Genomic DNA, 12,742 nt, shown 5'->3' with positions numbered 1-12,742 from the left:
CCGACGGGGGCGGATACCAAAACCATCGCACTATATAAGATGCAATAATAAAAGTAAGAAAATGATACAAGTATCTATCTAAACATACAAGTAAGAATATTTTTCCTTTCAGAAAGAAGATAAGAACAAGAGGCTCACCACGGTGGTGTCGGTGATGAGATCGGCGCGGGTGATCGAAGGCGGTGAAGACGGGGGTGGGGCGTGACGGACCGCTAAATCTAGACAAATCTCGAGGAAAATGGAGTTTTGAGGTCGAGCTTCGAGAGGAGAAAGCTTAACTAGTGTGGCTCGGGCATTTCATCGAACACCTCATGTGCATAGGAGGTGAGCTAGAGCACCACAAACCCCTCCCCTCGCCGGCCAGAGAAAAACAGAGCACAGGAGTGCTCTCCTCGCGGGCGAGGGTATATATAGGCACCTCATTGGTCCCGGTTGGTGGCATGAACCGGGACTAAAGGGGAGCCTTTGGTCCCGGTTCAGGCCACCAACCGGGACCAATGGTGGTGGGCCAGGAGCCAGGCCCATTGGTCCCGGTTCGTCCCACCAATCGGGACCAAAAGGTCCTGATGAACCGGGACCAATGGCCCACGTGGCCCGGCCGGCCCCCTGGGCTCACGAACCGGGTCCAATGCCCCCATTGGTCCCGGTTCTAGATTGAATCGGGACTAATGGGCTAACCCACCCTGGACCGTTGCCCCCTTTTCTACTAGTGTTACTCCCTCCGTCTCATAATGTAAGACATTTTTTGACACTACTACAGGTGCCAAGTTAATGTTACTTCCTGCCTGCCCCAAAGGTAGAGTAATAAACTAACTAGACTTATCTAATCTCAAGAAAAGTACCCTGCATCTCTCATCAACTAGTTGTCTACCTAATTATGATGTAAATGTTTATGTATTCAAACAAGACTTTCAAGCTAGACGAGCCCAAGTCATTCTTGTTAACAAGGCAGCAGTTGCATCAAATATTAATTGATTTGTCATATAACCTAAGAGCTAGCTAGACAACACGCCACATACGATGGAGGACTTAATCAATCCTTGCCAGTTCATTGAATCCACACCACGGTGCATGTGATTAGATGGATAAGAGCGTGCTGCACGACTAGTCGCAGGCAGGTTGTCCGGCATAAACAACTCAAAACGCACTGGCCCAATACTCATATTAGTTGTTTCGAGTTGAGTTGCTCCTATTATCCAGCTCGATCCGAGTGTGATGGCGAATACCAAAATTTAGCCAACATGCATCCTCAAAGTAGACTTTGTTGATTTAAGAAACTTGGGGGTTGAGTTGCTAGCTATCATCCAGCTCGATCTGACTGTGATGGCGAATACTAAAATAAAGCCATCGTGCATCATCAAAGTAGACTTTGTTTTGCGTGCATACCTCTCCACACAATCTATATACTGTACAAGAAGTAGCCATAAGAAGTCTTGACATCAATCGACGTCCTACATAAGAAAGCTCATTTATTTTTCTCAGCCAATCTATGGAGAGCTCTGTACGTTCACGCTAACAAAATGTGGACCAATTCTGGAATTAGCTAAAACGTAGATTTACATCTGAAAGTTAGCGAAGTAACTTACCGGATGGAACAACTGAGAACCCATACCCGCAGCTCATACCGGATGTAATGTTGATTTCGAACCTATTCATTAGTTCGTTTTTCCAGCGAGTCTAGCACCTATATTTTGAAATCTGCTACGATTCACTATGTGTTGACTTTGAACTCTGTTTGTAGACAAGAGTATGCACTTGATGGCTCATGAATTTGTAATTTAAGTTGTTGGTTTTGAACTATTGTTTATGTGAATTTTTGGTTCCCATGGATGACTGCGAAACATGAGTTGGGTTACGTTTATACTGCATCGGTTTAAAGTTTCAGTTCACTTTGCTTGTTGAGTTGTACATGGTCCATCTTCCCAGCTCTCCTTTTGTTCCAAACGGCATGTGGATGGATCAAGTAGCGATGTGGATGGAAAGTTAAACTAATGGCTAAAATTACTAAACAAGATCAGCAACATGACATCAGACCATGTTATGTACTTAGTTAATTATAATAAGCCCCGCCCAGTTCAGCTGTCTGCAGCTCTTATTACTCCATTCAATGCCCCCCGCAGTCTCACGCCTTGCTCCTTCCCGTCCATTTCCACCCACCTGCACCGTCGCCTTTGCCTTTGCCAGAGAACACCTGCTGCTACACCTGTGGCTGTGTAGCTCCACACGGAGGCGACACGCCGAAGGAGGAGCTAAACTGCTGCTCGCGGTGCCGGAACGCCAGAGGGGTTGCTAAGGTGCTGCTCCCGGAGGCGACGCGGGAGAGGAGCTGAGCTTCTGCTCCCAAGGCGACAACCCATCGGACCGACAACGCATTTTCTCCGCTGACCCCCGCGTCTTCTCCATCGTCGTCAATCATCTATCCGTCTCAGAGATTGGTGAGGCAGTTCAAGTGTTATTTGTCTCTCTTTACAACTATGTAGCCAAGTTTCCTGCTTAGATTTAATAATACCTTTATTATTACAGAAAAAATAGACAGCAACAATGGCGATGGTGTTGGACGCATTTGTGTCCTACCTGGTGGACATGGTCACGCAGGTGGCAGCAGATGAGGTAGGGGCTATGCTCGGAGTCTCGGGTGAGATCAACAAGATGGGTGACAAGCTCCGAGACCTCAAAAACTTCCTGGATGATGCCGATAGGAGGAACATCACCGACAAGATCGTCCAAGAGTGGGCGGGGCAGCTGAAGCGTGCCATGTACGAAGCTACTGATATCCTTGACCTCTGCCAGCTGAAGGCCATGGAGCATGGATCATCCTCCATAGATGCAGGGTATTGCAATCCCTTGCTCTTCTGCATGCGAAACCCCTTCCATGCTCGCGAGATCAGCATCCGCATCAAGGCACTCAACCAGAGGCTCGAAGCCATCAAGCAGCGAAGCGACACTTTCGGTTTCATCAATCTCGGGTTTTATGAAGATCGTAGCGGCAATGCCCTTTCCTCTGGCTATGGTAATCCAATTCGGGAAACGATAGGAGACTTTGACAGGTCGGTTGTTGTTGGAGACAAGATTGAAGACGACACAAGAGCATTGGTTGCCCATATCATCCAGACAGGAAAGGAGGTCAACAATGACATCATGGTGGTCGCCATTGTAGGTGTCGGCGGGATTGGCAAGACCACACTTGCTCAGAAGATCTTCAATGATGAGGCAATCCAAGGTGAGTTCAGTAAAAAGATATGGTTGAGCGTCAACCAAAACTTCAGTGAGGTCGAGCTGCTCAAAAGAGCGATCATCGAAGCCGGAGGAGATGCCCGGCTAGCTGGAAATGCAAAGGCCACGCTCCACCGAAGCCTCAAGGATGCCTTGATTGGCCACAAGACCTTACTGGTAATGGATGATGTTTGGGACCATGGAGCATGGGAGAGTGTGCTCAAAATACCCTTAGCCAATGTTGCTGCTTCAGGTAGCCAAGTCCTCGTCACCTCTAGGGATGAAGGTGTTGCTCGAGGGATGATGGCCAGATGGCCCTATCACCAAGTCGACACATTTATTGCCTGAAGATGCTTGGTCATTGCTCAAGAAAGAGGTATGTACTTAATTAAATACTAATCTCTGCCTCAAGTTAATTAAGGAGTGAATTTCGGTTTTTACCCTCTATTTTAACATTTTTGACAATAATTACCCAATTTAGCGAGATTTCATCCATTTTACCCCATTTAGCAAAAGTTTTGCCACAATTTTACCCTATTTAAATTTTTGTGAGCGTTCTGACTGGCGGTCCCAATTGTCGGGTCCAGATGGCATGCCACATCAACGGTTTTTTCCTGCCTATTTTTCTCCCTGCTGAACCGGTCCTTACATCTTCTCCTGACCAGCCCAGCCTGATATGATTGCACTAGAGCCTGTCGCTCACGTCCAACACACATCTCCCGAGTCGGGCCGCACCATACTGTCCTCCAATATTGGCACGCATTGCTCGGACCATGTTGGAGGTACGAAATTGCACAGCCGGCCCCTCACAACTAGCCGATGTCGCTGCTACCCCCAGTGTCGCTGCCACTGCCTGACAATCCCTAACCCTAGGTTCGAGCAAGACTGACGGGTGCATGCGGTCGGAAGCCTACGCAGGCGATGCAATCGAATGGGGGCGACCAACGCAAGCAATAAGCGATTGGAGACCAGTGTGCCGCGCATGGGCGCGTTGTGTGTTAGACGCCGGGCCGGTCCGGCCGGTCGGGAGAAGATGTGCGACCCGATTCAGCAGGGAAAAAATAGCCAGGAAAAACCACAGACGTGACATGGCAACTGGACCTGACAATTGTGAAACATCGGTCAGAACGCTCACAAAATTTTAAACTGGGTAAATTATGGTAATTTTTTTGCTAAATGGGGTAAAATGGATGAAATCTCGCTAAATGGGGTAATCCATGTAAAAAATGTTAAAATAAGGGGTAAATACCGGAATTCACTCTTAATTAAATAGTACTGTGTAGTTAATTAAGAGAAATATTAGTATGCTCCCAAATTAATATGAGCCATTAATTACGTGTAGTTCAGTGACTTGTATGTCCTATTACCTCTTGGAAGGTAAGAGTTTGTTGATAATTTTGTAAGGCTAAGTATTACTTTATAAGTGTCAGCAAAGCATGGTGCTATACTAGGAAATATGCCACATCGCCTATTGGGCTTTCCGCATTTATTTATGCCAACATGACACATGTTTTTTTTTTTTCCAAGCTTCAGTAATAATTAGACATTCAGATAATTATACATGTGTCGTTTTTACCAGTGAGGACATATGGGTCCTATTTTCAGGTAGTGACTAGCTTTTTGCGAATATCTAGTTTCATTTTCCCACTTACGGAAGAAAGTTCTAAGAACTCAGGTACTCAAAAGTGTCATAGGATATAATATAAATGAAAATTTATTTGAAGATGGGAAAATTAACAATTTCGGTGAGCCGCTGCCAATACAACAAAATAATACTAGAATAGAAGTTGGTAGTAATTTTGCTAGAAAATTTGCATGCAAATTTATTCATTAATGTTTGCCCTAGTATTATGCATTTCAGGTGATTGAGGGATAAGATAATTTCACATGACCGTAAAATATGAGAACTAATAAATAATATACAAATTCTGCTAAATTTGGAGTACAACTTTCTATAATGACGATCGCAGAGTAGTGCAAAAGTATATTTTCTAGCAATACACTCCATTTTGTAAAAATAAAAGGAAAGAAGAACTGTTTTTTAGGTATAAAGTACGTATGCTATATATGGAAGCCATTGCACAAATCTTTGGTATGTAGGAGCAAGATTAAAGACATTTAATAACATTTCGTTTGGACATGTACTTTCTATACTTTAAGTATTGACAGTCAATCATACCTTGTACTGTATGTTGCAGGTACTCTCAAGTGAGATAGATGAAGAGCACATCAATACGCTAATGGATATTGGATTGAAAATTATACAAAAATGTGGTTGTTTACCTCTTGCCGTTAAAGTAATGGGAGGACTCTTGCGTGAAAGAGGGTGGCTCCGTCATGACTGGGAGCAGGTTTTGGATGATTCTAATTGGTCAATAACTAAAATGCCCCAAGAGATCAACCACACAGTATATATAGGCTATGACTATATGCCGCCTTATTTGAAGCAGTGCTTTCTATACTACTCACTGCTTCCTAAGAGTAAAGTTTTTCATATGGATGAAGTCATTGCAATGTGGATGAGCGAAGGATTTATTCATGGAAACTCTATTGATTTAGAAGAATTGGGAAAGAACTACTACAAGGAGTTGATATCTAGGAACCTTATAGAGCTAGATAAATCATATTCTCATATATGGGTTTGCAGCATGCATGATGTTGTTCGCGCATTTGCTCAATATATGACTAAAGATGAAGCACTCATAGCTCAAGACGGAGACAATGATATTCCTACAAAACTTAGTTCACAAAAGTTTCTTCGGTTATCCATAGAAACTAACTGATCACAATCAGGTGATCTTGATTGGACATGTCTGCAGGCGCAACAATCAGTGAGAACATTAATCTCAACTATTCAGATCAAGATGAAGCCTGGTAATTCATTGGTTACCTTTTCAAGTCTGCGAGTCTTATATATACAAGCTGCGGATGTGGCTGCATTGGTTGAATCGTTGCATCAACTCAAGCACCTGAGGTATCTGGCACTATTAGATACTAATATTTCTGTACTTCCTGGGAGCATTGGCAAGATGAAACTATTGCAATTCCTTGACCTTCGTGGATGTACAAAATTGGTGAATCTCCCCGATAGCATCGTGATGCTCAGCCAGCTGCAATTTCTTTACATTCCCAACATATATATGATACCTAGAGGGTTCCGTGTTCTGAAAGGAATAAGGAAACTAATTGGGTTTCCAGCCCACATGGATGGTGATTGCTGCAGTTTGGACGAATTGGGGCCTCTTTACCATCTCAAAAATCTTTTCTTAAATGAACTAGAAAATGTTTCTGCTGCCTCATTTGCTGCTAATGCTAGGCTTGGTGAGAAGATGAATCTTATCGAACTATTCTTATGGTGCACCAGCAGACTAGGAGATGATGGGCTGATTAAAGAGAACGAAGGTGTCTCTGAGGAAGAGCAGCGACGAATCGAGAATGTGTTTGATGAGTTGTGCCCTCCGTCCAGTGTAGAGATTATTAATATCAAAGGGTATTTTGGCCAGCAACTCCCGAGTTGGATGATGTCTACATCAAACGTGCACCTCAACACCTTGACGACTCTATTTTTTTCTGACCTAGCATGTTGCACACAACTTCCTAATGGGTTGTGTCAGCTCCCCTACCTGCAATTACTTCAGGTTAATCGTGCTCCATGCATCAGGCGGATTGGGACTGGATTCTTGAAGGCTGTATCAGCTCCATTTCCGAATTTAAAAGAGATGAACTTGGCAGGAATGGTGGGATGGGAGGAATAGGAATGGGAGGAAAAAGTACAAGCCATGCCCCGTTTGGAGAAGCTTCGGCTTATAAATTGCAGACTGAGGGATGTTCCACCAGGCCTTGCCTCTAACACAAGGGCTTTGAAGCAATTAACTCTAGAACATGTCCAGCATCTCAGTTACATTGGGAGCTTTCCTTCAGTTGTTGAGCTTACAGTGGATGGAATCCCCGACCTAGAGAGGGTCACCAATCTCCCCAATCTGCAGAAGCTTACCATCACCAATTGCCCAAATTTGAAGGTGCTGGAGAGTATCCCTGCACTCGATAGGTTGGTACTGGAGGATTACGTCATGGAAGAACTCCCAAAATACATGCGAGATATAAAGCCAAGGCATCTACAACTACTCTGCAGGAGATGGTTGCTATCTTCATTAGCCACGGGACAGTGTGGTCCTGAGTGGCATAAGTTCAGCCATGTGGAGCATGTCAAGGCATATGCACCTGATGGAGGCAACCAAAGAAAATGGTACATGTTGTACACAAGAGGAGAAAACTACAAGTTGGATTCAAATATTAGTGGCTCTACCATATTTGAAGGTAAAGAAAATCAAACATAGGAGCTTTTGTCTTAATTTGAGCACTCTCCTCTCACTCTTCCAGTTTATAAATTTATTTGATTTTATCTCCTGACATTTGTCCACATATACTGCATGATGACTGAACATATTTCGTATGTTTTCTTGTTTCACATGAGTAAGCATAAACAATGGTTGCTCAGTTGTTCTAGACATGCAACTTAAGTATTAGCCACAACACTAGCTGTACCTGTGGGTTGTTTAATGGCTACTTTCTGATTTGGTTGCACTTCCTCACATATGTTGCTAAGTATTTGTCTTTTTACTTGTTTTGCTAGTTTTACCCCGAGGCTCGAGTTTAACAAATGTTGAGTAGTACTTCCCCTGCAAATAAACTATACTATTAAACTGATTAACCTGGTATTCATCTTCCTCTAGTGGCAAATAAACTACACATCACACTAATTAATTAATGTCGGTTGGAACAATTATTATATCCCTTGGCGATATATGTTGAATTGACATGGAAAGAAACTAATCTGATCTATACTTGAACCTATTTCATTAGCAATTTTCTTTTATTTCGAAAATACTAGCAATTTGCTAAGAAGAACATTACGTATTAGGACCGGCTCTCATGTATTCCCTTTCTGCGCAGGCCCTGACTATGCAGCCAAATTGGTGCTGCCACATGAATGAAAAGGTGGATCGCGAAAAAGACAAGTGTCGTGTAGGATTCGTCACATTCTTTGGCAAGACAAGTATCGTGTATTGTGTATCATTGGCAATAAGCTTCGATGTGTTGAGAGAACAATTAATAATGTAGGTGCACAGAGGCTAAAGACTATTTGTGTTGGGTTTGCATGTTGCTTTCTTGTTTGCAAGTTTTAACGGTTGTATATACATGATGGTTGCATCATACGGATGTGCACTGAATGTATGTTCAGGTTACATCAATGGAACTATAGTAGATTCAGAAGAAAAGAATGCTCGTCCCTCAAGCCTCAACTGTGTAATGGTGCCACAGACAGATGGCACTCACCTGTGGAAGAGAAGCCAGGGTTCCGTTTTGTACCTTGCCAACTGCAGAGTAGTGATTGCGGAGGTGCACAGGGTCAGGAGCTGAAACTTCCAAAGAAATCAAAATAGTAATGGCGCACTTGCCCACGGTGCGCCATTAGTATCTTCCCGCCTTCAAAATTCAAAATAAATCAAAAAAAAATAGTAATGGCGCACTTGCCCACGGTGCGCCATTACTATGTCGTATATATGGCTGGGCGCACCTCCTCCACTCCACCTCTCCTCCACTCCATCTCCTTCTCTCCTCTCCTCCACTCCATCTCCTCCTCTCCTCCACTCCATCTTCCCTTCTCTCCTCCACCATACTACCCTCCTCCTCTCCGGCGACCTCCTCCTCCTCCTCTCCGGCGACCTCCTTCTCCTCTCCGGCGACCTCCTCCTCCTCCTCTCCGGCGACCTCCTCCTCCTCCTCTCCGGCGACCTCCTCCTCCTCTCCGGCGACCTCCTCCTCTCCGGGAACCTCCTCCTCCCTCCTCTCCTCCCCTCCCCTCCCCTCACGGTTTCTCCTCCCTCCTCTCCGGTGAGCTCCTCCTCCCTTCTCTCCTCCCATTCCCTCATGGTTTCTCCTTCCTTCTTAGCGGCAGCGTCGTCTGTGGCCTTCTTCTTAGCGGCGGCGTCGTCGGCCATGGTGTCGATGCAGAGGAAGTAGTGGAAGTAGAGGCGAACGGAGTTGGGGACGGATCGGGAGCAGTCACATCGAGACGCTCCCCAAAAACCTTATTGCCGTTCTCCCGGGCAGGATCTCGAACGACAGGGTTCCGGAGGCACCTGCTCTCCCGACCAACCGTGCACGCGGTCGTCGGGATGGGATCACCGGAAGCAGCACAGAGAGAGGAACAGTAGATGACGGCTAGGGTTGTACGAGAGGGAGTGAGTGAACTGAGTTAGGGTTCACTTCCACTGGCCAGCGCCTTCTTATATAGGCCGTCAGGTAGATGGGCCTGGGCCTGGCCCACGACCGAGTCCGCGAACAGCCCATGGTCCAACGTCTGATACGAGATTAATTAACCATTCCTGAGCGGCAAAAATAAGCTTCGGCTCGTTCCCGCAACCGGCGGCGCGCGCGTCGTGACGAGGCGAGGCGAGGTGAGGCGGGCGGCGGAGGAGGAGGAGCGCGCGTGTACAGCTCCTATCCCCAAGCTCCCAATGGCAAGTGGTAGAGCAGCCCTTATAAAGAGGTCTCACTCTTCTTACTGTAGCAGTACGGGACTAAACTTCTCACACTTCCCACCACTTGCCGTACACATGCATGGGCCTTAGAGATTAACTAGGGATTATTGTCTTATATGGGCCTAAGCCCATCCATAATCCATCACTTTATGCCGATTAACTAGTCTGAAACGGTTGGACCTATCAGGAAACAAGTTCAAATCAGGAGATGTTATGCAATGCTTCAGGGAGTTTGGTGCAAACTCTGCAAATCAGTTTGGCTCCCAAATGCTCAGTCTAGCCTTGAACAACAATGATCTCTTCGGTGAATTCCCCAAAATTCTTCAAAGTGCATCACAATTAAAATTCCTTGATCTTTCATACAATAGTTTCTCTGGAGGATTACCAATGTGGTTACCCGAGAAAATGCCCTGCTACAAATATTGAGGTTGAGATCAAATATGTTCAGTGGCCATATTCCGGACAATCTCACTCCCTTGCCCGTCTTCATTATTTGGACATATCAGGCAACAATTTAACAGGAAGCATACCATGGTCACTCTCAAACTTGAAGGCAATGATGACCATAATATCCAAGGACACTACAGAGGAATACAACTTTGAAGAGAGCATTCCAGTAATCACGAAAGACCAAAAGCGTGACTATAGCTTCCAAATCTACAAGCTATTGGTGAATCTTGATTTGTCCAGTAACAGTTTAACAGGACGAATCCCAGAGGAGATAAGTTTACTGATTGCCCTCACCAATTTGAATATATCAAGCAATCAGTTGACAGGAACAATCCCAAATCAGATCGGTGATTTAAAGCATTTGGAATCCCTGGACTTATCATACAACAAATTTTCTGGTACAATCCCATCAGGTTTGTCGGCACTAACTTCTTTGAGCCACTTGAACTTGTCATACAACAATCTATCAGGTCCAATACCATCTGGACCACAGCTACAAATTCTTGACAACCAGATGTACATATACAGCGGCAACCCTGGTCTTTGTGGTCCTCCTCTCTCCAAGAACTGTTCAGCAAATGATGCACCACAAAGCGGCATTGAGGATATAAATCATATGTCGTCTGTTTACCTTGCAGTGGGCATAGGATTCGTGGTGGGTCTTTGGATAGTGTTCTGCACCATTTTAATGAAGAGAACCTGGAGGGCTGCCTACTTCCAATTTATCGATATGATATATGACAAGGTTTATGTGCAAGTGGTTGTGAGGTGGGCTCGCCTGATGAAAAATGCTCAAGACGATGCACCATGAGCAAGAAGTGCCCAATTTCACTGCAAGCTAATTGTTTGAGACTTGCATCTAAATATATTTATTCGGTTTTCTGTACTTTTGCACTGTATCTGTATTTGTAGTTTTTTCCCCAATGATACGGGATGTATCATGATATGTATTTGTAGCTTTAAGTGGATATTTGCTGTGTTGTAAACTTGTAATGCAATTTGTATGTTTCTACCCTACCGAATGAAGAGTGCAGTTATTGTTGGACTATTTAAGCTGAAATCGGGAAAATTATTTGTACTGTCAGGAGAAACATATACAACCCATAAAAGAATGGTCGCGGCATATGCTTGTTTCATAATATTGGATGTACCTTGATTTTAAATGAACTATTGGTGTGTTGAGGTTGCCATCTTGCTTCTCTGCAAGTCTTACGATTTCAATGATGGTTGGATCATGTGGATGTCGACTGAACGTATGTTCAGTTTACACCTATGGAACTAGTGGATTCAGAAGAAAAAAATGCTCGTCCCTGAGGCCTCAACTATGTAATGGTCACACAGACGACGCTGCCGACCTTGGCCTCGTCGATCCGCCTTCTTTTGCCAACGGTCTTCCATCCAATTCTCATGGAAACACTTCATTCATTCATTCATTCATTCATTCATACATTCAAAAGAAGAACTGAGATTGCCATGATCTCACGAGAAAGAAGAGAGCAGAGTTGAGGTCGCCTTTTTACATGTTCAGTTTACGCCCATGTTGTTGTTGGTCACAAAAAAATAATAATCAGGGATTCAGTTGAGAGGAGACAAAAGTGTTGATTAATATAAGTATTCACCAATCCTGCAACCTCAAAAATTAATTAACTGAGCGAGGTGAGATTAGCAAGCTCATGGCTAAGTCGTCTCTGCTCTGTAGTCTGTACAACACTAAATATTCAGAAATTTCAGTTTCTTTAGCTTGACTCAGTTCTGGACCCCTTTTAATAAAAAGAATTTGGTTGGTGTCACCAACTGAAAACATCTGCAAACCCAGACACATCAGCTGAGAATTTGATATGTTTATTCAGAGTGTTTATTGTTAAGAATATATGTTCAGGAGGTTATGCGCCATATGTATTGGCTGGAAATCCTGAAATAAATCCAGGAATAATGCGAGCACCAGGATTTGAACCCTGATGGGTTGGGGATACCACTGTCCACCTAACCAACTCAACCACAGGTTGATTCGCTCCTTATCTCTATCTTAAACCTCCTGTATATCTCTTGCGGTTGTTCCCAACAACCTTGACTTGTAACCCAAACAATCATATCAATATAAATCATGCGGGTGCCCGTGTATGGGCATTGAGACGCTTCCACAATATTTCACATGGTAATCAGAGCCTCCCTCTTCCGCCACATCTAGCATCTATCTTCCTCCCTGCCGCATTTCCTGATCATCCTCTCCACCAAACCAAACCATGTCTTCCTCCACCCAAGTTCCATCCATAGGCCTGTGCAGTACCACATCCGAGCCTCTCACAAGAACCAACTACATCCTATGGAAAGCCCAAGCTCGCTCCCAAATCATGGGCGCCAGACTATATGGGTACCTAGATCAAACCACACCCGAGCTAGCCAAAACCATCATCACCAAAAACTCAGAAGGAAAGGAACAGATTGTTCCAAACCCTGCCTATAACCCATGGCCGATTCAAGATCAGCAGATTGTAGCCTTTCTCCTTCGAAATCTCTCAAAGGAGGTACTCATC

General features: G+C 44.5%; 1 protein-coding gene and 1 pseudogene across 1 annotated transcript; both read left to right on the top strand.

The window, feature by feature from the left end:
* The first annotated feature begins 2,083 nt into the window (after nt 1-2,083).
* On the top strand, nt 2,084-8,579 carry LOC125522241 (annotated as a pseudogene).
* A 1,348-nt stretch (nt 8,580-9,927) lies between these two features.
* LOC125519624 (receptor-like protein EIX2) lies at nt 9,928-11,019 on the top strand. The gene has a single exon (XM_048684366.1). It carries the CDS (start codon nt 10,315-10,317, stop codon nt 11,017-11,019), a length of 705 nt encoding a protein of 234 aa, XP_048540323.1. The 5' UTR covers nt 9,928-10,314.
* The last annotated feature ends 1,723 nt before the right edge of the window (nt 11,020-12,742 follow it).

The sequence above is a fragment of the Triticum urartu genome, chromosome 7, assembly GCF_003073215.2.
Source record: "Triticum urartu cultivar G1812 chromosome 7, Tu2.1, whole genome shotgun sequence".
In the NCBI taxonomy this organism is placed as follows: Eukaryota; Viridiplantae; Streptophyta; class Magnoliopsida; order Poales; family Poaceae; genus Triticum; species Triticum urartu.
This window is presented reverse-complemented; position numbering and strand designations above follow the sequence as displayed.